Below are 27,228 nucleotides of genomic sequence, written 5' to 3' on the forward strand. Positions count from 1 at the left end.
ATTGATTAGTAGAAGCCGAACAAGGGGTTGCACGCTTTAAAATATGCAGCTCTGGAACTGACACAATCTGTACTGGTTGCAGAATTCCTGGTGGAAAACTTTGATAGCTTCTCTTGCGATTTTTAGTGTGGGGAGCACATAGCCCTGATTCTCATTCTTCCTTCTCCTCTTTTCTAGGCGGCAGACGGTCACAAGCACTCCCTGCTGGATCGAGCTCCATCTGAACGGCCCCTTACAGTGGCTAGACAAGGTCCTGACCCAGATGGGCTCCCCAAGCATCCGCTGTTCCAGCGTGTCTTAAAGCAGCCTGGAATCAGAAGCCTAGACTTGCAAGCGGAATCTGTTGTAACTCCTGGCAAAGGGCAACCTAAGTCAGTCCCTCACCTGAGAATTTACCTCTCTTTGTTTTTTAAAAAGAAAACTTACGGATCGCGTTGAAAACGAGCATTTAGGGTTCGCTAGTGACGTTGTGGCCGACAGTCCCTTGAGGCCCGATGCCACGTAGTGATGGCTCCTTCCTCTCAGTGAAAGATTTTGCTCTGGCGCTGCTTGAACGGACAGAGGTTTTGCCGTTGCAGTGCCTCGTGGACCTGGCCCAGACAGTTGGCACTTCAGTCGTAGAGAAATTTTGGACTATGGTAGAAGATGTTTTGACACACGCTGCCAAGTGTGAGTTCCAGTGAAGTGGAGCAAGACTTGCGACTTCCCTTGCAGAGGTTCTGCAGCTCACGTCGGATGTCCACAGATGCCCTTGTCAGCAGTTCTCAGAACGGGGGAGAGCAAGGACAAGGGCCTCTTCTGTCTGTCTCTATCCTCTGCCATCCCACCGCCAGCCTGGCCGCTTCACTAGAGGACACCCAGCTTGGGAAATGGGTGGCAGAGGGACTGCTTTTACATTCCTTTTTTTTTAAAAAGCTTTTGCTTCTGTGCCTGCATTTCCGCCTGCCAGGCCCATCTCTGTTAGACCATTTGAAGGAATGGTGAGGAAAGGGTAAGGAGAGAGTAGCAATTCAATGAAGCAGCATTGCCCCAAGCTTACAGATATTTCACTTCTTGCAGTATGGAAGGCCTGATTTATACTGTAGTTGCAATGATCTCAGAGGTGGTATTATGCACAACATCACCACATTCCACTTCAGTGTATATTTCAGTGTTCCTTCTGTGTCACAGGGAGATCTTGTTGATTTTCCTCTGATTTCCCCATTAACCTATTTAACTCGTGGGTTGTCCTCACAATGTGCTGCCTTAACTAACTTGTTTTAAAGGCTCTGAAAGTTCATTAGGGGAGTCTGGGGGAAAGGGAGCTCAGCAGTCTCGTTTTAATGGGCTGGCAGTCAAAGGCTCATCTGATAAGGGAAAAGAGGTGCTAATAATAAATGGCCCAGGGCAGATTCAGCCAAGGCTATGGCATTGCCCATTGGTATCCCTGGTCCTGTATAAATTGATATGCTCCTTTGCTAAAGACAGGTAGCATCTGCAATTGGTAAGAAATGTGCATCCAACCAAGACTGCTTGACTGACAGTTTTTGCTTCTTAGAGTGGTTAAGGAGCTGTAAATAGATCACACATTCTTCCTGCCCTGTAGAATGGCAGGTGTGTGTCTGTTCAGTGCTCTATGTCCTGGTCAGCATTTTGGACGAGGGCAAGAGCAGTGTGTGGTAATCAGTGTGAACTGATCAAGAAATGTGAGATTACCAGTGCCCAGCCAAGACCTGTTGCAGGTACAGGGGAATGTACAGGCAGTTAAATCTCCCAGTTCTAGGATGATTTGCAAGAGGCCCATCGCAGCACTTAAAGCCGCTGTCATTGAGCTGCTGCTCCGATGAAGGTAGTGAACATATTTTTAATGACTAAAGGCTACCTTCCTTAGTAGTTCCTGAGAACCCTATTTGAGACACCTTGTGGCCACTGTAAGATGACTCAAGGAGCTGCTTAAAATGTGCTAAATAGATTTTCTGCCTTTGCAGCATAGTGGATTTGCAAATATCTGTAAATGCTGGTTTGAAGATGCCGTTTCTGTTTCACATATTGAATTTGGTTGGGTATTTGTCAAATCTAGGAGGAGCCAAACTATCACAAAGCTCCACTGCTGTTAATGGGAATACGCAAGAACCAGATAAGCAGCCCTTTGTCAAAATGGACAGACCAGTCTTGGCAGTAACAGAAATCGGGACCGTGAGGAGCATTATTTTTAGCCCAGCTGTGTTTGTTACTGAAATATAATTGCCAGGTGCACCCTGATTACTGGTGTTGCGCTTGTTCAAGGTGTTTTTGCTCAACAAGGCATTACAGAATGGATGGGCAACTTCCTGGATCAGGGAAATTCCTTTCTTTTCATCTACTGTTATTTGCCCAGTAGACACAGATATATGTGGCACACAGAAAACAAAGTAGTCCCACTAAATTCAATGGGACTACAGTGGAACCTTGGGTTACGTACCATCCTCCTTACGAGTGCTTTGGGTAATGAGCTCCGCTAACCCAGAAGTAGATGCCCCTAGTTGTGAACTTTGCCCCGGGATGCGAGCGGAAGTCGCACACCGGCGGCACGGCAGCAGCAGGAGGCCCCATTAGCGAAAAAGCGCTTCGTGTTAAGAATGGTTTTGGGTTAAGAATGGACCCCCAGAACGAATTAAGTTCGTAACCGGAGGTACCACTGTACTTTGTAGTCTGTGTCACATATATTGGTGTGCTTAAATACCTGTAGGGTCTGGTACCTGCTAACATAGGGACGTAGGAAGCTGCCTTAATGCAGAGTCAGGTCATTGGTCCATCTTGCTCTGTGTTGTCTACACTGCTTAACTCTCCAGGGTTTCAAGTAAAGTTATCTCCCAGCCCTGTGTGAAGATGATGGGGATTGAACTACAGAGATGCTCGACCATGGAGCTTGTGACCCTCCCCCATTTATAACTAGATGGTGTGGTCTTTGTGGATTTGTCATTTGTACATACTCTGCCATTGGGGGAATTTCTGTTGTCCCTTTTGTATCGTTTAATTCACAAACGATTAGCAAGGCAGAGGAAACCTGAAAATTCAGAAAGCCACCTTCTAGCATACAGTCATACCTCGGGTTAGATGTGCTTCAGGTTGAGCGTTTTCAAGTTATGCTCCAGGGCGACCCGGAAGTAATGGAGCGCATTACTTCCGGGTTTCGCCACTTGCGCATGTGCAGATGCTCAAAATGATGTCACACGCATGCGCTGAAGTGGCAAAATGTGACCCGCGCACACGCAGCTGCATCTTACGTTTTACTTGGTATGCGAACGGGGCTCCGGAATGGATCCCGTTCGCATCCAGAGGTACCACTGTACACACATTCATCTCATCAGCTTTTTGAGGATCCACACACACTCAGTTTTCTTCTTAGGTCTCTCCTCTCTGTAGACAAATCACATATACCCCAAGCATGTTTGATAAGCTGACCTGTGCCTCTTTCCTCATGTGAAACGTGCCGCATGAACACACTCACTACCAAGGAAGGCTTCCCAGTCCCTAACGCCCAGCAAACGATTATGCATGAGAGAGATTTGTGCTGTTTCCCATATTGGATATGCTCCTCTTCACATGTCCCTCCAAGTTTCAGCATCTGATGGAGGGAGACCCCCTTTCTTATTTATCAAGTGTCATCAGAATGCAAGACATGCAACTGAAACCAATGGGGGGTGGAATGGTTTCTGAAAGATATGGTTAATCTGCCTTGTATCCAAATGGTAGAATTCAAAATTACAGCATTCCCTCCCCACCCAATTGAGTTTCTCAACATAGGAAACTGCCTTATACCAAGTCAGACCATTAGCTCAGTACTGTCTGCACTGGCTGGCAGCAGCTTGCCAGGGTTTCCGGCAGGGATACCTCCCAGCCCTACCTGGGGGGATGCCAGGTTGCATCTGGGGCCTTCTGCATGGAAGCAGATGCTCTGCCGCTGAACTGGGTCCCTTCGCCCAAAGCTTTTTACACGATTACATGCTACACTATAAACTTCGGCACTATAAACAGTTGTTTTCATAATAGATATGCACGCCTCCCGAGTTAGACTATTTAGCTTTTTAATAAAGTGAGGGTTTTTTTTTTTTGTTTTGTTTCTAGATATAAGGTGGAATCCAGGCAAATGTACTCAAGTGCACTTAACTTCCTCCGAATTGCATCCTTAGTACCTTGTTCCAGAGGCCCCTCGTGCCTTGCCAGATAGCAGTTAGGAAGAGGAGCTGCAAAACGGGGGACTCAGCTATAGCTTCCCTCCCCACACTCCCCTTGTGGACCTTCTCCCCCTCCTTTCCTCCCTCCTCTCATTGTGCCTCACTGCAGGTGAAAAGGGCTTGTGCGCAATGGGACCAAGGAAGGAACCAGAAATGGCTGGAAGGATGACATCCTGTGTTTCAGCTGTGGTTATTTTGGAGAGACTGGCAGGCAGCACCATAGCAAGTCCCGTTTCCCTGCCCTCTGTGCCTGCCAGGGCTTCCTTATTCTGTCCCACAGACAACGACACTTCTCTATGCATGTTTTGCAAATCCTCTTCTGCAGGTTAAAAGTTAATAATGTCACCTTAGAGGCTCTGTTGCAGAGCTCCTCGGATCCCAGACTTGTCATGCCAAGAGCAAGAGGGTGTTGGCAAGGACATTGCCTTCCTCGGAGGTTTTTAAACAGGTTGGATGGGCATCTGTCAGGGATTCTGTAGCTGTGATTCCTGCATTGCAGGGGGTTGGACTAGATGACCCTTGGGTCCCTTCCAGTTCTATGATTCTGTGTAAAAAGCCACCAGCCTTGCAATCTCCTTGTTCTGGCTGGAGCTGCACATCACTAGCGTCTTAATTATGTCACACAATTCTGATTTGGTTTTGAGTGGCACAGATGTTTATTTTTATACTAAAGCAGCCAACAAGCCCTAAAGCTGGGTATATGTTACTTTGTAGAAGAGCTTTGCCCAACTTAAGTGCTAGTTTGGTCCAGATGGTCAGATGAAGCGCAAGAAGGTTATTGTTCAGTACTGCCCACATTATAAACTTTTGTTTTTAGTTGCTCCCCACCCCGTTTTCCCTGTCTTCCAGTGTCCACAGGTCCACCTCCTCCGCTGCAGTGAAGGGAGATACCATATTCTGGGAGCAGGGCTGTAGCCACATGGGAGGCTGCTGTGGAGAACTTCCTTCTACTAGTCTTTACTCTCTGCCCCCATTTGTCTTAAATATGCTTCTTTGTTGACACTAATTAAGAGGGAATCACAAAGCACTTGGGCTTTGCTTAATGTAGCCTGTAACTTCCATTTGCCATGCTTAATTTTCAAAAAGAGAGAGGCTCCATCAAATAAAACTCTGCGCATGCTCAGAGGCACCCTCCTGTTTACAGTGATGTCACACGCTCCTGGCATTTCACCTTGGTTCCTGGGGCTGGGCCCTGGCTCCAACGAAGCTCTGCCCCCCTCCCCCAATGCCAAAAGGGTGACTGTGATTATGTGGCTTTTAAGAAAAATATTTTTAACTTGTACAGGATTTTGATATGTAGCACTAGTGTATGCTATTAGATTTATACGTGTACCCATACTGGAATCTGCTCTTTTTTTAGCTGTACTCCTCAGCCTCTGTGCAAGGAGTTTTTGGTATCTTGTTAACTGGTTATCGAGTCACTAGCTGGGTCTTTGACTCTTACACATGTGTTTCTTTAACATGGCTGCTGGCCGGCACACCCAGGTGGCCTTGACTGATGTGTGTGTATTTGTGTGTGTGTGTGTGTGTGTGACTGATGAAACTGTTTTTCATTTTAATTAACGTATTGAATCAAGTTGCAATGTGTATTATTTTGCATCTAGCTTACTGTAGAGAAGACTCTCTCCCCCACCCCACTCTGGTTGCCCTCCAGCTGCTTTTGGTCTACCAACTTTCATCTGCCCCAGCCAGCAGAGAGGAGGCTACCAGGTCCAGGGAAGCTGCTGTAGAGTTTTAAGGCCTGTGCGATCAAATTTTAACTGGCAGCAATCACTTGTAGGAGGGACTGGAAAATGGGTCTGCGGCTGGCAGGGCAACTCAACAAAAGGCAGTGTGTTAGAAGATGGAGGAATGGCCTGGAAGAGGCTGGTTTAAGCTGAGCGGTATGAAAAGTTGGGGGGGGGGAATCCCGCTCTGAAGCAACTCTTGAATCTTACCTACCTACACCTGATGACAGGTTTTGGTGGGACTGGAGGTGCAAAAGGGATGATAACTGCAAAACACTCTCTCGCTCCTGGGGCTTTAGCAGTCCTGTGTGGTAGGGAACATACCAGTGGTAATATCCTAGCTTATAACTTTTCTAGGGTAGACTGAGACATTATTAGCCCTTCCCACCCTTCTCTTTTGTAGAGTAGTCCAGTTTGAGCCACAGGGTTAAAATTGTTAATATAGCTTTATAGACTTCCATATTTATGTAACTTCTTTCAGTAGTCAAGATTGGACCAGGTATTTAAATTTGTCCGAAAAGGACATTTTGGGGTTGACGAGTTGAGAATTTCATTTGTGTGGGGGGAGGGGGTTGTACTTAAAATACAACCACCTGACGGAGCTGGATTTGAAAAGTAAAAAAGACCCCTATCCAGCCCGAAATTAAGCACTTTTACAGCCCACTGATAGCAGTGGGAGAGTTAAGTGAATGACTAATCTCTTCCAATTATATTAGTGGGGAACGTACTTAAATGTTTGGCTGGATCATGCCCACAGTAAACCCCCCCTCCCGCCCACCAGCCCTATTATGTTGTGTTTGATAAGTGGCATATAATTTTTGGTACAAGACACTGAGTGGTATTAGGTACCCTCCGTTTTCAGTGTGCTAGAATTGAGACCTATTGAAATGGACAGTGGTTGGGTCACTATGCCACTCTGGTGCCCTCCTGATGCTTCGCACCACAACTCCCATCAACCCCATCACTCTATGGCTATGCTGGCTGGGGCTGATGGGAGTTGTAGTCCCAGATCCTCTGGAGGGGCCCACATTGGTAAAGGCTGCATTGTGTATGCATTCTCCTGCTTCATTAGTGGTTAACACCTTCAGATGGATGAGCTGTTACTTGTAATGCTTTCAAGTATCCAGAGCCTGAAATTGTTTGTTTTTTTTTAAAATTACTATTATCATCAGTGAAACATATATGGAGTAAATAGTATGGTTTGCCTTTCCACCTCTGTTCCCCTGCAATCAGTAGCTGCTCATTTCAGGAGACTGCCGTGTTCTTCAAGCATCTTCTGTCTTTAGATGGAGGTAGCTCAGCAATCAGTTCCTTGAAAAAAAGTGTTTCTCTTGCAATCTGGTCTGCATCCAGTATTTGCTTTTTCTCTATTTTATACCTGAGGATTATGTATTAATGAACCTTTGCTTGTCATCTATGGGTCTTTAGCTTATTAAGCTTATTTTTATTAAAAGCCTGTAATATCCATGTCCTCTTATTTCTTATATGAAACTTGTACAGTTCTTTTTTCCCCAGGCTGTGTGTGCGTGCTGGTTGTTAAATCTATAACGATCGCTTCTTAAAAGGGTACTTGCATTAAAATAACACCTACATCAGTTATGGGGGCAGCACCTTTGACGAAAGCTATCTGCAGTGAGCTGATAGCGAACTGCAGGTTGCTTAATAATCCCTCATGCATAATGAACACTCTGGGTGCATGATTCTGCAGGTAATTCAAATGAGAGGTTGGTCAGACAGAACCATCCCTTCTGTTTTATAAAAACTTAATGGCAGCCATAGCCGCCTTCCCCTGCCATGGGGATTGTGACCCTGGGGGGTGGGAGGTCCTGTAATGCACAACAGAAGGTACCAAACAGATCAGGGTAGCTCACCTGTGGCCCTCCAGATGCTGCTTGAATGAAATTGTGACTAGCTTTTGAAATTTCAATATACTGGGGCATGACATATTTTTCCCAAAAGAAAGCCATGCAAATAGTTAGGCTTACCGTATTTTTCCATGTATAAGACACCCCCATGTATAAGACAAACCCTATTTTTTTTAACCCAAAATTAAGAAATTAAGTTTCTAGCTTTTTTGGGGGCGTGGAGGAGGTCACTTCCACCAATCACTCACCTGCCACTGCTAATTGCATGCCACAGCCACTGCCAATCGCATACCTCGCCGCAGCCGCCAATCGTTTGCCCGCTTGCCACAGCCGCAGCCAATTGCCAGCAGGCCTTGCCGCAGCCACCAATCATATGGCCGTTCACCGCTGCCAATCTCCTGCTTGCTGTTACCATTATTTGCACGTCTCCCGCCCCCCCCCCCGCATTCGTTATCCGTGTATAAGATGACACCCAATTTTTGCCTAATTTTTTTTAGCAAAAAATGTCTTATACATGGAAAAATACGGTATTTAGTTTATGACCCTGAACTATTCCTCACTGTCTATAATGCCAGGGTTCAAGATTTACTGCTCATGGATAACAAACTTTATTCAGCCCATTTACAGTACACAAAAGAAACACAAGAGGTACAATAGGCTTTCACTGTGGGTTTTCCCATTAATGTCTAGATCACCATCTACGAGGGAAATCCCCCTGCATAAGCCCCTCCCCACCCCGGTGATAAAATGATGCTGAGTAAGAAACCAACCAAGGCTTTCCCTTATGCAGGGAAATATCAGTGGATTGTAGTCTTCAAAAGCAGAAAAGGAAACGCCAGTGCTTGTGCAAACTCAAGTTTTATGCTGTTTCTATCCACACTTTGTTTGCACCAAAAGCAGTTTAATTCTTCCTTTGCTGCAGTGAATTTAATCCTATATTCTGCCATTGCTTGGTCAGAGTTAAAATTCCCCTCTCCCGGGGGATTGCATACAGAGCTTTTGACCACAAGTGGCTACACTTGAAGGCAGCAATCGAGAAAATCTCCATATGTGTAGGAACTCTTGACTACAGTGACACTCTAACCACACTCATTCATACACTACTACAGTGACATGAGAGCCAGACAGACTAGCTGTGGTCCTCAAGCCTCTTGGTTGGGCATCCTCTTTCTCTTCTCCCACCTGCCCCCATCTCTAGTAGCAAGATGCTCCCATCATTTGCCCTAGAAACTGCAGAAGTAGCTGCCCTTCTTTAATGGAGGTGTTGGGGTTGCAATCATCCACACTCAGCTTCATTCACCTTGCCCAGTTACTTGGGAGCTGGTACACAGGGCAAGGAAACTGGTGCTTATAAAATACTACAGGACTGCGCAAGCCTTTCTCCTGCCTGTTTACTGCTGCACCTACATTTTCAGCTGCCATAAGAGGAATTTGGGGGTGGGGTTTGGAGGTGGGGATAGGACAGGCAGGGAACATTTTCAAACCATACCTTTCTCATGCCTATTGTGATGACAAAAAGTTGATAAATATTCAAAAAGCATTTTGCCTGTGCGCATACCATTTGGTCTCAGATTTTCCCATCATGTACAAGTACATCCAGAAATATCACTTCCCCCCATCCCACTAACAAAGGCTTGCTGATTATTATTGCCCCCCCCTCCCCGCCCTTGGTCTTGGTCTCTCCTTTGAAATGATGGCAAATGAAAAGATGTGCATGTGTGGAGGTAAACAATACACAAATGAGAGTTTCACAAAGAGATGTTTTAGAGCTCTCTGCTGGGGTTGGGTAGGGACCATGATTTTTTCTTTTCTTCCAGAGATGCAATAGCAACACATCTGCTGCTTCATTGACTTGATAGTTCCCAGGTTCCCGTCGACAGATCCAGGCAAGGAAACAAACAACCAACGGGGCCATCCACGTTTCAGTGTGTTGGAACTGAGCAAGGAGTCGGTCTTTCTCCAGCCGCTGCTGCACCCAATGCAAAAAACTAGGCCTTTCGTCAAAGAAAAATCGCTATGGCAGCCAACAATGGCTGGTACGCAAGAAACAATCCTCGTCACAACATACAGGCCTTAGTTGTCCTCGTCGGAAGACAAGCCTTCGATCTCATCTCTGTCTCCTCCGATGGCCATCCAGAATGCTTTGGCAACCTACAATTCAAGAGTTACCAAGACAAGTTAAAGTCTCAGGAGACGGCCACACTCCTGCAGCAGCAGATGATGATGATGATGATGATAATAATAATAATAATAATAATAATAATAAATTTTATTTATACCCCGCCCTCCCCAGCCAGAGCCAGGCTCAGGGCGGCTAACACCAGTAAAATTACAATAAAAATAAAAATAAATACCAATTTAAAATACAAGTTAAAATATAACTTAAAATGCAGCCTCATTTTAATAGTAGCCCATAGATCAAAACCATAAGGGGAGGGAAACTTAAGGGTCAGACAGTCCAAACCAAAGGCCAGGCAGAACAGCTCTGTCTTGCAGGCCCTACGGAAAGTTGTCAAGTCCTGCAGGGCCCTAGTCTCTTGTGACAGAGCGTTCCACCAAGTCGGGGCCAGTACTGAAAAGGCCCTGGCCCTAGTTGAGTCCAATCTAACCACCTTGCGACTTGGGACCTCCAAGGTGTTGTCATTTGTGGACCTTAAGGTCCTCCGCGGGGCATGCCAGGAGAGGCGGTCCCATAGGTACATGGGTCCTAGAAACCATCTCTCATTTACACACCCATGGTTAAGAGAGGATGTCCTCTGTTAAGTACACAAGGGCAAATCTGTGTGGTCTCAAACACAACAACATTAAAATTCTCTCTAAAGATAGCCAAATTAAGCAGGCTCCCATAAATTCTCCTTTCGCTAACTGCAGGAACGCGAGGCCACTAGAATCTAGTTGATAATATGCAAATGAGCTGAAGTACCAAAGCTGCCCCCCCCCCGCGCCAAAAAAAATAGTTGATTTGGGCTATTTTTGGCTTAGAATGCTTGCAGTGCAATTTCTACTTAGAAATGCTGGCCAAGAATGACTCTTTAAGGGCAGTTCTAAGCTCTTCTGAAACCCTCACCTTTTCTGCATGCAGTTTCCTCTGTTCATGAGGCAGTGTGGCAGCCTTTTCTACAGGAATGAAAAGGAAAGAAAGTTAGTCAAAACTGGTCGAGAAAGAGCAGAAGGGTGTTTCTCCAGTGGGGGCGGGGGGAGAGAGAACTAGCCAACCTGAAAGAAAACTACACAAAAGGGACCAGCCTGAAAATAGAAAGTATGCACTGGTTCTTTCATTGCTGAAGAACCAGATACCAAACCAGCAATGCACCCAAAAGGCATATTTCCTGAATGAGAAATAAGAATCTGGACAGCTCATAAAGCTCATCTCAAGCATAAAAATAGCACTGAGAGGCCAAACATTCATCTCTGGATCAGCTTTTAATCCTCCATCTTTGCTTTCCTAAACCTCTCATTTACCTTTACTGTGCTAACAAGGTAATAGGAGGCAGGCCGCATCCTTCCTCTCCCCCTCCATGCCTGAGATGCTGTTATAGCAGCGTGCCAGGTGCAAGGAGTACTGGGAAATTCAATTTTCCTAGGGCCACTTGCATTTCTCTGTAGGAGGAGATACCTTACTTCATTCCTTTGCTGCCACTACAGTGGAACCTCGTGTTACGGACGAGATCCGTTCTGGAGGCCCATCTGTAACATGGAACTGACGCAAGCCAAAGTGCCGCGTCTGTGCATGCGCGTGGCGCGATTTAGCGCTTCTGTGTGAGCAGCGAAACCCAGAAGTAACCCATTCCGGTACTTCCAGGTTGCCGCGGGATGCAACACGAAAACACGTAACCTGAAGCGGATGCAATGTGAGGTATGACTGTGTTGCAAAAGCTACAAAGAGTGGCAAGGAGGAAGAGTCAGATTCTACCGCCATCTCAGTGACATCACTGGGGATGAAGCAAGCTCAAATTAAAACCAAACTATCAAGATCTAGAAAACATCCCCCCCCCCAAGTCTGACAAGGAGTTTTACCCACAACTAGAAAACAGAAAGCTGAGTAGAATCTATACTGAAATCTTAACTCCCAGATTAAAAACAAATAGGAAACTTCACATGTGGCCAAGAACTGCTGGCCCAATAGAAAGGCTTGCAAGAGACTGTGTCATACACGAGATGGGCAGTACCTTTCATTTCCTTCAGCTTGGAGAACAATCGCTCAAAGTTCTCTAGGTCTCCCTCTCCTGCAGTGAGGCTTGCAAGCTCTTGAATATCCATATCCAGCATAGGATCTGCAAGAATCATAAGAGCAGAATGAATGTATATCCACATTTGGAGCCCATTTCCTTTGGCTATCTATTTGGACATATGGACTACCTATATTAATCTACAAGTCAGGATTGAGACATATATATATCACTAATGTGAGCTGGTGCTGTTTTTCTTTCTTTCAACAATTTTTAAGCTACAGTTTGCAACAAAAACAAGTAAATAAGAATACATAAAAGGTAAAGGGACCCCTGACCATTAGGTCCAGTCATGGTCGACTCAGGGGTTGCAGTGCTCATCTCGCTTTATTGGCCGAGGGAGCCGGTGTACAGCTTCCGGGTCATGTGGCCAGGATGACTAAGCCACTTCTGGCGAACCAGAGCAGCACACGGAAACGCCATTTACCTTCCCGCCAGAGCAGTACCTATTTATCTGCTTGCACTTTGACGTGCTTTCGAACTGCTAGGTTGGCAGGAGCAGGAGCTCACCCTGTCGCGGGGATTCGAACTGCCGACCTTCTGATCGGCAAGCCCTAGGCTCTGTGGTTTAACCCACAGCGCCACCAATTAAAAAACCCAGTTCACTAAACACACACACATATCACTGAATGACAATTACTAACAGCAATTGCAGCCAACATCAGATGTCTCCTCTTTTTGTTACATTTGCATCAAGAAATTTAAAGAAAAGCTAAGTGGATTTAGACCAGGCATAGGCAAACTCGGCCTTCCAGATGTTTTGGGACTACAACTCCCATCATCCCTAGCTAACAGGACCAGTGGTCAGGGTTGAAGGGAATTGTAGTCTCAAAACATATGGAGGGCCGAGTTTGCCTATGCCTGATTTAGACCATATACATTTGCACTGAGCAAAGGCGTGGACCCAAAGACACCCCCCAATTCAAACGAATTCAGCCCCCAGCATTGGGGCAAATGGGCAGCTGTGACCTGCCAGCTGCTTGCTGGAGGGGCAGAGCCCTAGCTGCTCCCAGCAGGAAGTCTGGCCTTGCTTGCTGCTTTCTCCCAAACAAAAGATAATTCCTCACCAGCAGCGGGGTCAGCTTGCTGGCTGTTTGCATCAGCCACGTCTTCTCCTGCATCGGCAGCTCTCTCCACTGGCAAGGGATCAGGCTGGTGGGGAGGGAGAAATGAAATTAGATACAACAGATGCAACAAGAGAGCTGGTCTTCTGGCTTTCACAGGCCACAAGTCCCAGACCAACGTGGAAGGGAATTTTCCCACAAGCCCTGACAGGACTGGTTTTGTTCCCCACTGCTAAGAACAGAGCAGGTTTTGTACTGGGCAAAGAATTTAGTATCCATGGAATCTGAGGTGTTTGGGGTTTTTTAAAAAGGTAAAGAGCAAGTTAAGTTCCTTGTCCTCATGGCTGTGATAAGCTTAAGTTATGGACCCGTAAACGGACCAATTTAACCCACAAAGGAAGCTCACAGCTGCGATAAAGGGAACAGGAGTGCAAGAAAGGATGGACAAAGGTTTTTTTGGTGGAGGGGGCAGAGAGAATAATAAAAAAAAGGATTTAAAAAAATTACTGTTTACTTCTGGAGCTTCGTTTTCTTCTGTCCTAAGCCTGCGACTTGTGCCCGTTAAAGCAGGAAGGAAGCCAAAGCCTTGATTCACATCTGAAAAGAAAGAGCTGTGAGTTTAACACTTGAAGCGATGCCAGTTTCGAGGGGGAAGCAGAAGCCCTTCCTGTATCACTTTGTGTGTGAAGTGGGCTCGCTGTATAAAAACATAAGAAGGAGCTTCGTGTAGCTGCTGATCAGCTGACTGACATAAGCAGCATGGGAGAAGGCTGTGGCTGTGGATCAAGGGTTGGATAAGGGATAACCAGGGGTAGAATTCCTATGTAAGAACCATTTTGGGCTAGAGGTGAGTTCTAACCCCCACCCACCCCTCATTTTGCTTAAGCCACCAGCCACGACTAGAGAGAGATGTCTGCCCAGTAACTAGGCTGTTCTCCAGCAACTTTCCCAAACAGGCTTCCCCTGCACTACAAGGGGGGTAGGCACCTCTTCTGCCATTTGCTACAATGGTGCCACACTGAAGTTAAATTCAGAAGCCCCCTGAGTTTTTTGTAACCATCTGTGCAATCAAAGGGAAATTTCCCTCCCCGGTGGAGTCCTACAGAGTTTGCTCTGCTGTGACGTGTTAACATCTGTGACTGCCGACTTAAAGAAAGGAGGTCTGAAAACTCCCACCTTGAAGCCACCAAGTGGTTAGCCTTGCGCATTCCCCCAACTGAGCAGATGTGCTTTGACACCGTTGAAAGGTCATTCTGTTATTATGGAACTAAGGAGGGTGGAGTATTCAAAGCACAGAGTCTCAGCTGTCATGTATTCAGCATGATAGAAGGATGCAAAACCCCAAGGCCAATCTCCACACAACTTCACCTGCCCATCCAGAAGTCTTTGAGGTGAGAAAACACAATGGAAAGGGTGGTGCATTGGTCAGAGTGCTGGACTAGGAGCTGGGGGAGACCAGGGGTCAGATCCCAATCAGCCACAAAGCTCCCTGAGTGACCTTGGACCTGTCACACTCTTGGCCTAAACAATTTCACAGGGTTATTGTGATGAAGAGGGTTATTGGGAAGAATGAGGTACATCGCCCTAAGGAAAGGCAAGACAGAAATGTGAATGAATGTGAATATAAGAAGAAAGGAGAAGGGAAAGGAATACGGAGCAAGACAATCCAGGGTGTCAGCACTACTTCCGGCTAGTATAAATTCTCCCACATCAAAATGTAATTATATGTCTAAACAGGTGACGTTATCTGACCAATCCAGGAACTTTTTGTTTCTCTCCACTTGCAAGGGAAATGCATCCAGTTCCAAGCAGATGGGGAATCAGTCCAGCCAGGTGCCTCCTGCAACCCAGGCCATTTCAGACCCTGTTTAAAGGAGATGTGCCGTGAGCCATTGCTCTGTGATGGGATGGAAGGCTGTAAATATAGAAGTGAAGCACAGAGCACCAGAGGGAGCTTCTTTTCTAGTTTTAGGGGCTAGAGCGAGCTGAGGCTGGTGGCTCGGCTGCCAGGGCTCTGCTTGAATGAGCATTAATTTCTCATAAGCCTTGAGTGCAAATTCTGACGCAGAATGACAGCATGAAGAGGAGCCTGAGCAAAGCAGTGAGAGAGCAGAGGAAGTTATAGAGGAAGAGACACAGTTTTTAAAAAGCAGACCGAAAATGACGTACCATTTTTCATCACCACATTTGACCAAACATTGGCATTCAAGGCTTGGATGATTCGCTTCACTCCTGTCGATTCTGGAAAGTCGTCTAAAGAAGCAGAGAGGGGAAAGGAAATGTGCTTTTAAAAAGGCTTCTTCAGAAACCAATCAACAGATTAAGAAACTGGGAAGAAGACGCCATCTCTTAATTTAGTTAGGAATTCTGGGTGCACTTATTTAAACACACAAAGAAGCCTGTGATAATGTTGCTGTTTCTTATTTTTTAAAGCCATTCTGTAAATTCTGGGGAACTTTCTCAGGTATTCAGCAGATAAACATATATTCATTCAATTTCCCAAGAACGACACTGACTTTCTTTGGTTAAGGTGCATAATATCACTCTTACTTTCAACTTACACCCCAAAATGTGTTACCCATCCTGAACCTTTGGAGAAGAGTGAGATGCGAATAAAGAGCTTGGAACAAAGATGGAAAATGTAGTACTGAGTTCTCAGCCAGCTGTTGCTCTCTGTCAAAGCTGACTTTTGCTCTAGCTCAGTTTTCAAATTGGAAGCAACGAAGAAGGGTTAAAAAAAGAAAAAAGAAAGGAACACCAACCAACAACTTCTGTTTGATCGCCCTTAGCATTTGTCTACAGATTTTCTCCTGCACAGAGTCAAAAGAAGCCAGAATAACTGTGATGCCATCGAAAGACTGGAAACAATTTAGCTGGTTCAATTTTATTGTTAAACTGATGAATCACCTTGAAATTTTCCCACTGGGCTCTAAACCAGCAATTTTTAAAACTAGGAAAGAGATTATGATGTGGCATGCCGTTTCATGGGGAAGGGCCGTAGCTCAATGGCAGAGCATCCGCTTTGCATGCAAAAGATCCCAGGTTCAATCCCCAGCCTCTCTAGGCAGGACAGGGAAATACTGCCTGTCTGAAACTCTGGAGAGCCGATGGCAGTCAGTGTAGACAATATTGAGCTAGATGGACTATTGGTTTGACTCAGTATAAGGCAGCATCCTATGTCCCTAAAGCATAAGGCAGCTTGCAGCCATGGCACAAGGTACAATGCTGATTCTTAATTCTGGTGCTGTGTCTGTCACCAACAACAGACGGCACCAGTGCAGGCAGAGAAGCTAGAGAAGAAGCGTGCCCAGAAATAAGAATCTGTAGAAATCTAGGCAGAAACCTGGCAGGCAGGCAGGCAGGCAGCAAAGTTAACTTCATGGAAAGAGGAAGTGGAGGGAAACTCACCGTCCTCATCTGGCAGCTCTTCCGGGTTGAGCTCCACCAACTCAAAGCCGTGCTTGATGCACCACTCTTGCGCTTTCTGTCGGCTGATGCCTAAAATAAACGGAATCTGGTTTTTGCCAACAATAGATGCACTTCCTTTTGCAGCCACATTAAAACCACAGTACTGGGAGCTCCTTGGATGGAATGCCTTGGGGAAGGCTCTTATTTTGTCCTAGAAGCTATATATGGGCAACTTGTTCTGCCCAGAACTTCGCCATCATATATCATCACACTTAAACTAATTTATGCAGCCATTAAAGACTGGAAACTGCAGAACAGAAGGTGGGACTTTCAACAATCTGATCAATGCAGCTGTCACAGAACTCAAATTGTCTTCTTGAGTCCCATGATGGAAGAAAAGTGGCATATAAATACAGAGTCAGGGTCAGCATTCAGCACATGATCACAAACCGTGCGATCTTACTAGGATGGAGAGCAGCGTTCGCCAACCCAGTTCTTGCCATGCATTCTGGACTTCAACTCCCATCAACCCCAGCCAAAACAGTCATGCCCATCCTCCCAAAGGCCTGGCCTTGTTGCCTTACCGTTTTCAGAGACTCTGTCACAGACTAAGATCATCACTTCTGGTAACCACTCTTCTATGAGAGGGAGCCACGGAGAGATGCTGTCCAACCCAGAGATCTATAAAAATTACACAGAGGTTGCTGGCCTTCTTCTCTAGGTATTTTTTTTTTTTTTAGTATTACAAGTGAAAGTGCATTAAGTACCGTTATAGAGAGGCACTCTCCTTTCTGAACTTCAGGTGCACAGTGACAAAGACTTTCTTATTCCAGCAGGCATTTTATGGCAGTGTTTAGGTTTAATTGTTTATTCTCTGCATAGTTTATTTTTATGTACACCACTTACAAATGCTAATGATTAAGCAGTATATAAATGTCAAAGTAAATAAATAACATAGCCCTGATAAGAAAGCACAGCTGAGAGTAAGAGAGATTAAAATACAAGAGATCATCTCCAGAAGAAAAGCCACCTTGAAACTCATGTGAAAAAAGCAAGACATAAATATATTTTAATGTAATGTCCTTAGGGTCAGCTGCTAGAATTCCCTGGGTCAAATCCTACTACCCAAGCACTGCTTACCTGGCCCCCAGTTGCCAACCAAAGGGCAAAGAAGAAAAATGCAGAAGACAGGCAGGCAAGTCAACAAGCACAGGACAGGGTTGTAAGTCTATATCTAGTTGCTCTGGCTAATAATTTTGGGAATCAGGATCATTTTGTGAAAAATGAAACACACTCCTAATTTGTGCACAGAGCAGCAGTGGAAGGCATATCATTTACAGTTGCAGTTTGACAGGAACTGAATATGTGACAGAGCAACTTGCTCAAGGATATATACGAAGTGGGATTTGGAATGCAAATCCAATTCTTGCTTGTAAATGCTGGCTTTTGATGGGGCAGAAAAGAGATTTGGGTTCCAAGATTGCTTCCATTGCTTTTGAGAACATTGCTCAATTACTCCACACTTGATTTCCTCCTGTCCTTTAATTGCCACCACTTAGCAACAAACAAGCATCTCCAATTTGACTAGACACGGAGGTGAATGAAACAGAGAAAAGATAACAGGTCTAGATAGTGGTTCAGCTACTTGTAACTCTTGTTTTCAACCACCTTCGCTCCAGGGAGGAAATCTTACAAGCATCAAAACAGAAACTTGCACTGTCAGCCTCAAAGATGTCCTCCTTGGAGGAGTCACAGCCCACTTCCTTCGAAGTGCCACTGTGATGCAGTGATATAGCTCAGCTTAGCAATGTAAATGCTAGACCTGGCAGGTGTCCACTCTAACAAAAGGAACAAGGAACAAGAGTCCACACCACTAAAATGCACATTAACCAATGAAACACTATGCCACCAGAAGAGGTGCTTGTCACAAGAGAGCCCTGTGCTTGTTTGCTGAGAAGGCAACAGAAAGATTAGCTCTAGAGCAAAAGTGAGAGGTCTTCCTTCTGGAAATGAGCCAGTCTTCTGGTGCATGGAGAAGAGAGCACCCCTGCGTTGTAGTCCACTGGGAGCTAGAGAAACTTTTTCAAAAAAGTTTTTAAAACTTTGATGTCAAGTTTTCTATTTAACCAACAAAGCTGTTACAAAAGTGCAAAAGTAATACTGTAATGCTGCCTAAAGTTAAACACAACATTTGAATATATGCTTTCTTGCATTTCCTATTCATCTGTCTCCTGAGAAATCTCTATGTGGGACAAGAAGCTACAGTTAGAACTGGATATGGAACAACTGATTGGTTCAAAATTGGGAAAGGAGTACAGCAAGGCTGTATATTGTCCCCCTGCTTATTTAACTTATATGCAGAATTCATCATGTGAAAGGCTGGGCTGGATGAATCCCAAGCCGGAATCAAGATTGCTGGAAGAAATATCAACAACCTCAGATATGCAGATGACACAACCTTGATGGCAGAAAGTGAGGAGGAATTAAAGAACCTTTTAATGAGGGTGAAAGAGGAGAGCGCAAAATATGGTCTGAAGCTCAACATCCAAAAAATGAAGATCATGGCCACTGGGCCCATCACCTCCTAGCAAATAGAAGGGGAAGAAATGGAGGCAGTGAGAGAGTTTACTTTCTTGGGCTCCATGATCACTGCAGATGGTGACAGCAGTCACAAAATTAAAAGACGCCTGCTTCTTGGAGGGAAAACAATGACAAACCTAGACAGCATCTTAAAAAGCAGAGACGTCACCTTGCTGACAAAGGTCTGTATAGTTAAAACTGTGGTTTTCCCAGTAGTGATGTATGGAAGTGAGAGCTGGACCATAAAGAAAGCTGATCGCTGAAGAATTGATGCTTTTGAATTATGGTGCTGGAGGAGACTCATGGACTGCAAGAAGATCAAACCTCTCAATTCTTAAGGAAATCAGCCCTGAGTGCTCACTGGAAGGACAGATCCTGAAGCTGAGGATCCAAAACTTTGGCCACCTCATGAGAAGAGAAGACTCCCTGGAAAAGACCCTGATGTTGGGAAAGATTGAGGGCACAAGGAGAAGGGGATGACAGAGGACGAGATGGTTGGACGGTGTTTTCAAAGCTACAAACATGAGTTTGACCGAGCTGCGGGAGGCAGTAGAAAACAGGAGTGCCTGGAATGCTTTGGTCCATGGGGTCACAAAGAGTTGGACACAACTAAACAACAACAACAGAGACCCTCTCACAATAACATATGTAATAAAGCTATCCCAAGTAAACAGAAATTATCCAGGGGTAGTCAAAGTGGTGCGCTCCATATTTTGCTGGACTGCAGCTCAGTATTTCTGATCACTGGCTCTGCCAGCTGGGGTTGATGGAAGCTGGGAACCTAACTATATATCTGGAGTCCAACTAGTCCACACTGGCAACCCCTGACTGCTATACAAATTTATATAAAACAAATAGAAATTGCTTAACAATTTCTCAGGAAACTTTTTTCTACAAGCATTATGAATGTGGAACAGAAATGGTAATGACGTAGCTCAGCTGGAATTTCCAAAATTGGGATAGCGTTGTTCTAAAAACACAGCCAAAAAGGCTTTCAGCAACCTGGTGCCCTCCAGATGTTTTGGTCCATATCTCCCATGAGCTCCAGCCAGCATAGCAGTTGTGATCCAAAAGAGCAAGTTGGCAAAGGCTAATTTACACAACATAGGTGTTGTTGAAGAGAGGGAAAAACATTCTAACAACTGCATCAATTTAATATGAGGAGAAGGTAGCCAACATTAAAAGGCACATAAATAGCCATGCTGGAATTATCACATGACGGTGTTCCTGAGAGTCTGGGAACAAAATATAAACAAGAATTCCCTGTTGCTTTTTACACGTTCTTCCTTACCTCAGTTTTAGGGCAGGCAACCTTAAAACCACTTTCAAGGAACTTGAACTTGGTATTTGTCAGTTCCAGAATTGGCCATTATAATTTCCAGGGACAGAGGGTTGCAGAGATCAAAATTATTATTCACTCCCTGCCTTGAAAGTACACAAGGCAGGTTACAGAAAACTAACAACAGTACAAAACAAAAGTAAACTCTAATAACAAGACCAAACCCCCTCCTAGAAAGCAAAACAAACTAGCAAGCAAAACCAGCAGCAATTTTAAAAGATCACACATGATCCATTAAGACAAGCAGGCACTGAAGTTCTGAAGTACTCACTGATGTGCTGTCAAAATAAACCAAGAAGGCTTGCACTGACTCAGCAATTTCAGCTGTCACGAGGAACTGATTTGTCACAACGCAGAGATGGATGTCAGCCGAGTAGTATTTATTCTCTATTGTCCAGGGGTAAAACCGGGCTCCGCTGCCTGTGGAAACATCTTCGGGAAGCTCATTTGTCCCAATAATACCTGAAAGAGGAACATATGGAGGACCTTAAGAGGTGGTGATCATGACCTCACAGCCCCTGTCCTCTTTGGGAAGCCATGGGAGTGGGGAGAGAAAAGAGGGACACCCAGAACATGCTTGCACAATCTTGCCCAAACAGATGTTACTGTAGGGAACGGATTGCTGTTATTGTTAGTCAGGTGCTCTCTTCATCACCCAGTGAATTTGTTGTTAAGGGGGGGCATAAAAATGCTGTACACCAGTGGTAGGGAAACCTCCTAATCAGACCCAGGAGGCCATTTCCCCCAAACCACACCCACCTGCCCCATCCCTGATGAGGTCAGGTGTGAGGCACATAAAGGTGCAGCAAAATCACCTTGAAGTCCACTTCAAAGCAGTCAGCAATGAAACTGCTTACAGACCAACTTCAAAGGAAAGCCCCTTTCCACCTGCCTGCCCATCTGTCAAAAGTTGCCCAGTGAGGAGGAGGGAAAGGTAGGTTCCAAACCCCTGCTGCAAAAAAATAAAACCAAAGCCTCTGCAGCATTGTAGACGTCATTTTGCATAAGAAGCTGCCTTATATCAAGTTGATCTAGGCCAGTATTTGCCACACTGACTGCAAGAAACTCTCCAGGATTTCAGGCAGGGGTCTCCCCAGATGCCTGGGACCTTGTTCATGCAGAGCAGATGCTATCGCTGAGCTATGGTCCTTTCCCACTATTCCATTAATAAGCCATTAGTGAGTATTAAATGACTACTATTCTTTCCCCCTTCAGTTTACAGTGGTACCTCGGGCTACATACGCTTCAGGTTACAGACTTCGCTAACCCAGAAATAGTACCTCGGGTTAAGAACGTTGCTTCAGGATGAGAAAAGAAATCGTGCTCTGGCGGCGTGGCATTAACTAAAATGGTGCTTCAGGTTAAGAACAGTTTCAGGTTAAGAACGGACCTCCGGAACGAATTAAGTACTTAATCCGAGGTACCACTGTATTTACTACTTATCAACCCTACCTTTTCTCCAAGCTCAAAGGAGATTGCATCATCCCTCCCTTCTTATTTTGCCAAGGTAGCAGAGAAGGTAAGAGTGTGTGTTGACCACACTGTGAGCTTTATGACCAAAGGAAAGAGATGTCACACACATGAAATAGTACTCTAGTCAAATGAGAGAAGAGAATGAGTCTGCACTCCTGTACACAACCTCAATGAAAACAGGATTGTTCATACGAGCAAGCCTAGGATTGCCATCTCATCTAGGTACAGTGGTACCTCGGGTTACAGATGCTTCGGGTTACACGTTTTCAGGTTGCGTACTGCGGGAAACCTGGAAGTATCGGAAAGGGTTACTTCCGGGTTTCGCCACTTGTGCATGTGCAGAAACGCCAAATCACATCATGCGCTTGTGCAGACACAGCACCGCTGGTTACAAACGCTGCGGGTTGCAGACATGCCTCCGTCACAGATTACATCCGCAACCCGAGGTTCCACTGTATCTGCAACTTGAAGGTCCTACAGCTAAATCCATAAAATCCTTAAATTTCAGGAGGGCAATGAGAATACTAAAGCCAGTTATAAAAAGTGTTAACATGCTCAGGGCTAGCCAACATGGTGCTGTCCAGATGTAAATGAACTCCAACTCCCATCAGCCTTAGCCAGTAATCAGGGACAATGACGGACGCTGTAAATCAACAGCATCAGAAGGGAATCATGCTGACTATTGCTGGGAACATATCAACCACTCCAGACCCTGCAGTAGACTGCGTGGAGGCTCTTCTCATCCGACTGGTGAGCTTAGCCCCTGGGTAGGGATGCAAGAACCTTCTCTGTTGTGGCTCCTTCAGCTGTGGAACTCCCTTCCCATGGAGGCACAGATGCCAGAAACTGATGGCACCAAGTGAAAACATTTTTATTTTCCCAGGAAAATTAGTGATTGCCACTTCTTTTGTATTTTCTCATGTTGCTGTTTTACTTTGGGGGTGGGGTGTTTAATGGCTGTTTTTATTTTACATGATTTTGGTACCTGTGGTAATACATAAGAAACTGCCCTGGAATTACTATTTACTTGATTTGATTTATGAATCGCTTCTCATATAATAGCTCAAAACTATTCTGAAATAAAATGATCAGCAATAAAAACAAGAGCACAATTTCATATAGCCCATGACACAATGAAACACAGTCTGAAATTTTGTAAACAAATGGTAACACTAATACTAAGACCTCTCAGGTAGGTCACAGCAAACCAAGCTCTCTTTCTGGTCACCACTACTACACTATAGGCAGAGATAAGGCCCAGAGAAGAGCTTCTGGAAATGAACAAGAGGTTTGTGGAGGCAAAGGTAGTCACTAAGGAATGCCAGTTTCCCCGCTCCAGTTGCTAACACAGAGACAACAAAAAGTGTGTGAAGAGAGAGATGATTGTGGCAGCAGGGCTTCCTGGCAGCCCACTCTGTGGGTTGGGTGGAGCTGTGGCCCACCTTCATCCCATAAGTGGCATTCCCATAAAAGTAGCTCTTAGCCTAGCCAAAGGGAGAGGCAACCTGATTCATCTGTTATCCATTTGTATCAAATAGCTCCAACTTTAACTTACTTCCCACACACTAGCGTGCAATAGCACCCACAAGCCCTCCAGAACCTTGGAATAGATGCACTCAAGCCGTTGGGTTTCAGAAGTTTCCCTCAAAAGCAGTGTACGTTTTCATGCAAATATCATAGAGCCCTCCCACTATAATGATACCTTTCTATATCTAGCCGGAGAGAACATAACCATTTTAGGATAAGCTTTCAAGTCCACACTTGCTTTTGGCCCCAAAAAAGGCTTTTCAGAAAACTGCTATAAAGGCAAAAGTACGTGGGTTTGGAAACAACTGTGTCTCGATGGAATTGCTTGCTTTTCATTTTTGATCTTCACAACCATAGGGAAGGTCTGTGGTTTCACATCCAAAGAGCTTTGAAAAATCAACAGACGCACTCGGTGACCACAACACTTCAGCTCGCCTCAAGGCCAACCTCTGTGGTTTGTGTTTTCACAAAACGCAAGCCAGCTCTTTGACACCTTCCTACTGCACTCTGACAAAGAAGATCTGCTGCAGCAGGCACCCAGTTCACTCACATTTGCAAAGTGAACTACGTTGAATGGGGTGGACTTGGGCTCCCATCTGAACCAGAGGGCCGGTTCTGCATGCAAGAGGTCAGCGTAGAACAGGGGAAAGCAAGAAGACTGAACAATTGCTTAAATCACATATGCAGTGGTATGATTCACATGACACAGTAAGGCAAACCATGATATTGCTACGGGTAGGTAGCCGTGTTGGTCTGCCACAATCGAAACAAAATTTAAAAATTCCTTCCAGTAGCACCTTAGAGATCAACTAAGTTTGTTATCGGTATGAGCTTTCGTGTGCATGCACACTTCTTCATATATACTGAAACAGAAGTCACCAGACCCTTATATATAGTGAGAGGGTGGGGAGGGGTATTACTCAGAAGGGTGGTGGGAATGGCTGATACGTGTGGTAAACCCGCTGACGACTGTTAATGACTGCAGTTGGTCTTACAGGAAAAAGCAAGGGGTGAGATGGCTAAAAATAGCTTTATCATGTATAACGAGATAAGAATCCAATGTCTCTATTCAGACCAGGTCTCTCCATGGTTTTAAGTTTGGTAATAAGTTGCAATTCAGCAACTTCTCTTTCCAGTTTATTTCTGAAATTCTTTTGTAATAAGACAGCTACTTTGAGATCTTGTATAGAATGTCCTGGGAGATTGAAGTGTTCTCCTACTAGTTTCTCTGTCTTGTGATTCCTGGTGTCAGATTTATGTCCATTTATCCTTTGGTGTAGGGTTTGGCCTGTTTGTCCATGATATGGCTTTCTGTGATTGGGAAATGTGCTTGCAGCCACTTTGCTCCTTTTTACTGCCATGCCGTGCCAGGAATTGTGGTTAATCTCTGTTCTCACTCCGAGCTATAGCCAAGAACAAACAAAAGCAGAAGTCCTTTCTTGTTTCAAGTTAAGCTCCTGAAGGTTTTTTTTCTCCCCACATTGGAGGGAGCAGTTTGTATTCAAATCAGTTCCCTGAGCGCTTTGAATGCAACTGCTTTTTCTGCAGAGGGGGAAATAATCCATTTTAAGAAGCATTTCCTCCTCTGCAGAGACTTCAAAAGGACTTCATGCAACCAAGGTTCAGCTTACTGTTACTAACAAGGAGCTTCTCTGAAGATCTACTCCCAGCATCAGCCAGCTGATTGGTGCTTGAACACACATCTTCAAAGGATGTTGCTGCAAGTGACAATCAGCTGACTGCTGATCACTGTGTCCTCCTTTGAACTTTGACACGAATCAATCACCTGGTGTCTTTATTACTGGCAGGTGGGTGATCCCACCCATCTGTCAAAATAGGCCTATAGGGATGGTGGGGGGATAAGGATCTGGCCTGCCAACCCGTAACCATTCCCCACACTGATATAGCCCACCTTCTCTCACTCAGGATTGAAGGCAGTGTCCACATCAGCAGCTGTGGTCCCAGGTAGATTTCAGCTGTAGTACCACTGGAGTGCACAACAAATGACCGCAGACACAACTAAGCAAGACTCATATATACATCAACACAGGGGTGCCAGAGATTCAACCTCCTGTCATCTCAATTATTGTTGTGGAAATCTGATTTGGGAGTAATCACATTGTAATATACTTGTACGATGATTTCAGCTATGACTGCATTCATATTTGGCTATATGTTCTCTTCTCCATGCATTTGTGTTATTTGTTTTGTTGTATTTCATATATGTAATGGTACATCAATTAATATAAAAAACATTATATTGCCACAGATTCCAGTCCAGCCTACCCAGGGGACTAGACAGTGACTGTGCAAAAGCGGAATTTCCACTTCAAATCAATAGGTGGCTGTTTTTATGACTTCAATCCAGAACACAAACACATGCACAAAATTCTTTGTATGTTACTATTAGCTGTTCTAGCAAGCTACAAATTCCTTCTAGCCTGACTTTTGACAGTGTTCCCAACAGGTATTCAGCTTACTTCATAGTATAAGCAGTTGTGATTCCATCAAATGCTTTTTAAAGTGATCTCATTTAATTCTCTCCGGTTTGGGAAAGTATGCAAACAGAGCTCCTGCTTTATGTGTCTGGAGAGCCACCTGCTGGAGTAAACTTCAGAAAACCTCTCACAGAATTGCAAGAAAATCTACAGGCTGTTCACATGATCAAATTTTGGTTTAATAAACCAGATTATGTAAAAGCTTTGTTGCATCCACCCACAGTCCCTTTGCACAAGGAGAAAAATAGACTAACTATCCAGAGTTAACCATAGTTCCCATTATTTGAGAAACAGCAGCTATGGTTAATGGATTGCAACAAATGAGGATTCAGACAATGCCTTTTGTTTCTGCGGGTTTTAAATTGCTGCCATTTGCCTATCTAACAATTACATTATTGGTATTATATGTTTTAACTCTTTTATTATAACCTGTTTTGGGCATATACTAGAAAAGTGGCATTGCAATGTTTTGCACAGATATTGTGTGCTGTACAGATGGCAGATACCAAAGAGGTACATTTGGAGAACACCAGATCAAGAGAAATGTGAAATGCAGAATACGGGAGGTACTGGAGGAAGGACAAGAGAGGAGAGGAAATGGGTCTCCAATGTACCAGCCCTTCCCACCTAGGCAAGGACTGACTGTGGCCACCAAGGAAGCAAGTAAAATGATCTCTGCATATACTCCAAAGCACTCTTTATTACTTCACAGGTCTGAAGATATGAACACAAAGGTTCAGCGTCTGATCTCTGAGCACCTTCCATAACCCACTTTATTCCTCACACTTCGGAAGAGCAATCAGAACAGGCCTAAAATCTGCTTTATCTCGCTCGCTCCCGTTTATTAGTAGCTATTTTCAAGCCTGACACCGAGAGCAAGTCTGTTGTTGACACTCTGCACATGCTCGTGGACACTCCATTATTTCCCGGATTTTAGAGGGGGGAAACTCTGGGGTTGGCAAACAGGCTCCAAGTCTAACTCCACGTAACTGAGTAACTAGTTTGCATTTTAAGGGGGGGAGGAAGTTCTTAAATACTGCGACGCGCAGCTGCGGGGGAGGTGAAAATCCTACGAGAAACGGCGCCAAAATCAGAGGCGGCGCCGGGAGATGACGCCACGGCGCAGCAGTTTAAAAGAAACAAGGCTGACGGGGGTCGAGCCGACTCACGTTTCACCAGCTCTTCCCCGGGGAACTCGGCGGCGCAGCTCGTGATTAAGGCGCAAGGGACAGCCATGACACCCGCTAGAGAGGTTCTGAAACGGCCCTGTGCTTCCTCTTCCGGTCTAGATCACGCCCCTTCCGGGCCATTTGGGTCGTACT

At 45.1% G+C, this 27,228-nt stretch overlaps 2 protein-coding genes across 2 annotated transcripts in view; one reads left to right on the top strand and one right to left on the bottom strand.

The window, feature by feature from the left end:
- Nucleotides 1-7,390, top strand: part of SMAD3 (SMAD family member 3) — a 65,697-nt gene extending 58,307 nt beyond the window's left edge. The window contains exon 9 of the mRNA XM_028705746.2: nucleotides 178-7,390. Within this exon, the coding sequence (XP_028561579.1) occupies nucleotides 178-301 (124 nt within the window). The 3' untranslated portion in view covers nucleotides 302-7,390. The remainder of the gene's footprint in view (nucleotides 1-177) is intronic.
- Nucleotides 7,391-9,162: 1,772 nt separating this feature from the next.
- AAGAB (alpha and gamma adaptin binding protein) lies at nucleotides 9,163-27,200 on the bottom strand. The gene is made up of 10 exons (XM_028705381.2): nucleotides 27,076-27,200; nucleotides 20,680-20,870; nucleotides 17,074-17,170; nucleotides 16,490-16,579; nucleotides 15,251-15,334; nucleotides 13,596-13,678; nucleotides 13,085-13,169; nucleotides 11,958-12,062; nucleotides 10,856-10,905; nucleotides 9,163-9,939 (listed from the first exon to the last, which is right to left on the bottom strand). The coding sequence occupies exons 1-10, from the start codon at nucleotides 27,140-27,142 to the stop codon at nucleotides 9,862-9,864; spliced, it is 930 nt and encodes a 309-aa protein (XP_028561214.1). The 5' UTR covers nucleotides 27,143-27,200; the 3' UTR covers nucleotides 9,163-9,861.
- Nucleotides 27,201-27,228: the final 28 nt, after the last annotated feature.

The sequence above is a fragment of the Podarcis muralis genome, chromosome 14 (assembly GCF_964188315.1).
Source record: "Podarcis muralis chromosome 14, rPodMur119.hap1.1, whole genome shotgun sequence".
NCBI classification, from domain to species: domain Eukaryota; kingdom Metazoa; phylum Chordata; class Lepidosauria; order Squamata; family Lacertidae; genus Podarcis; species Podarcis muralis.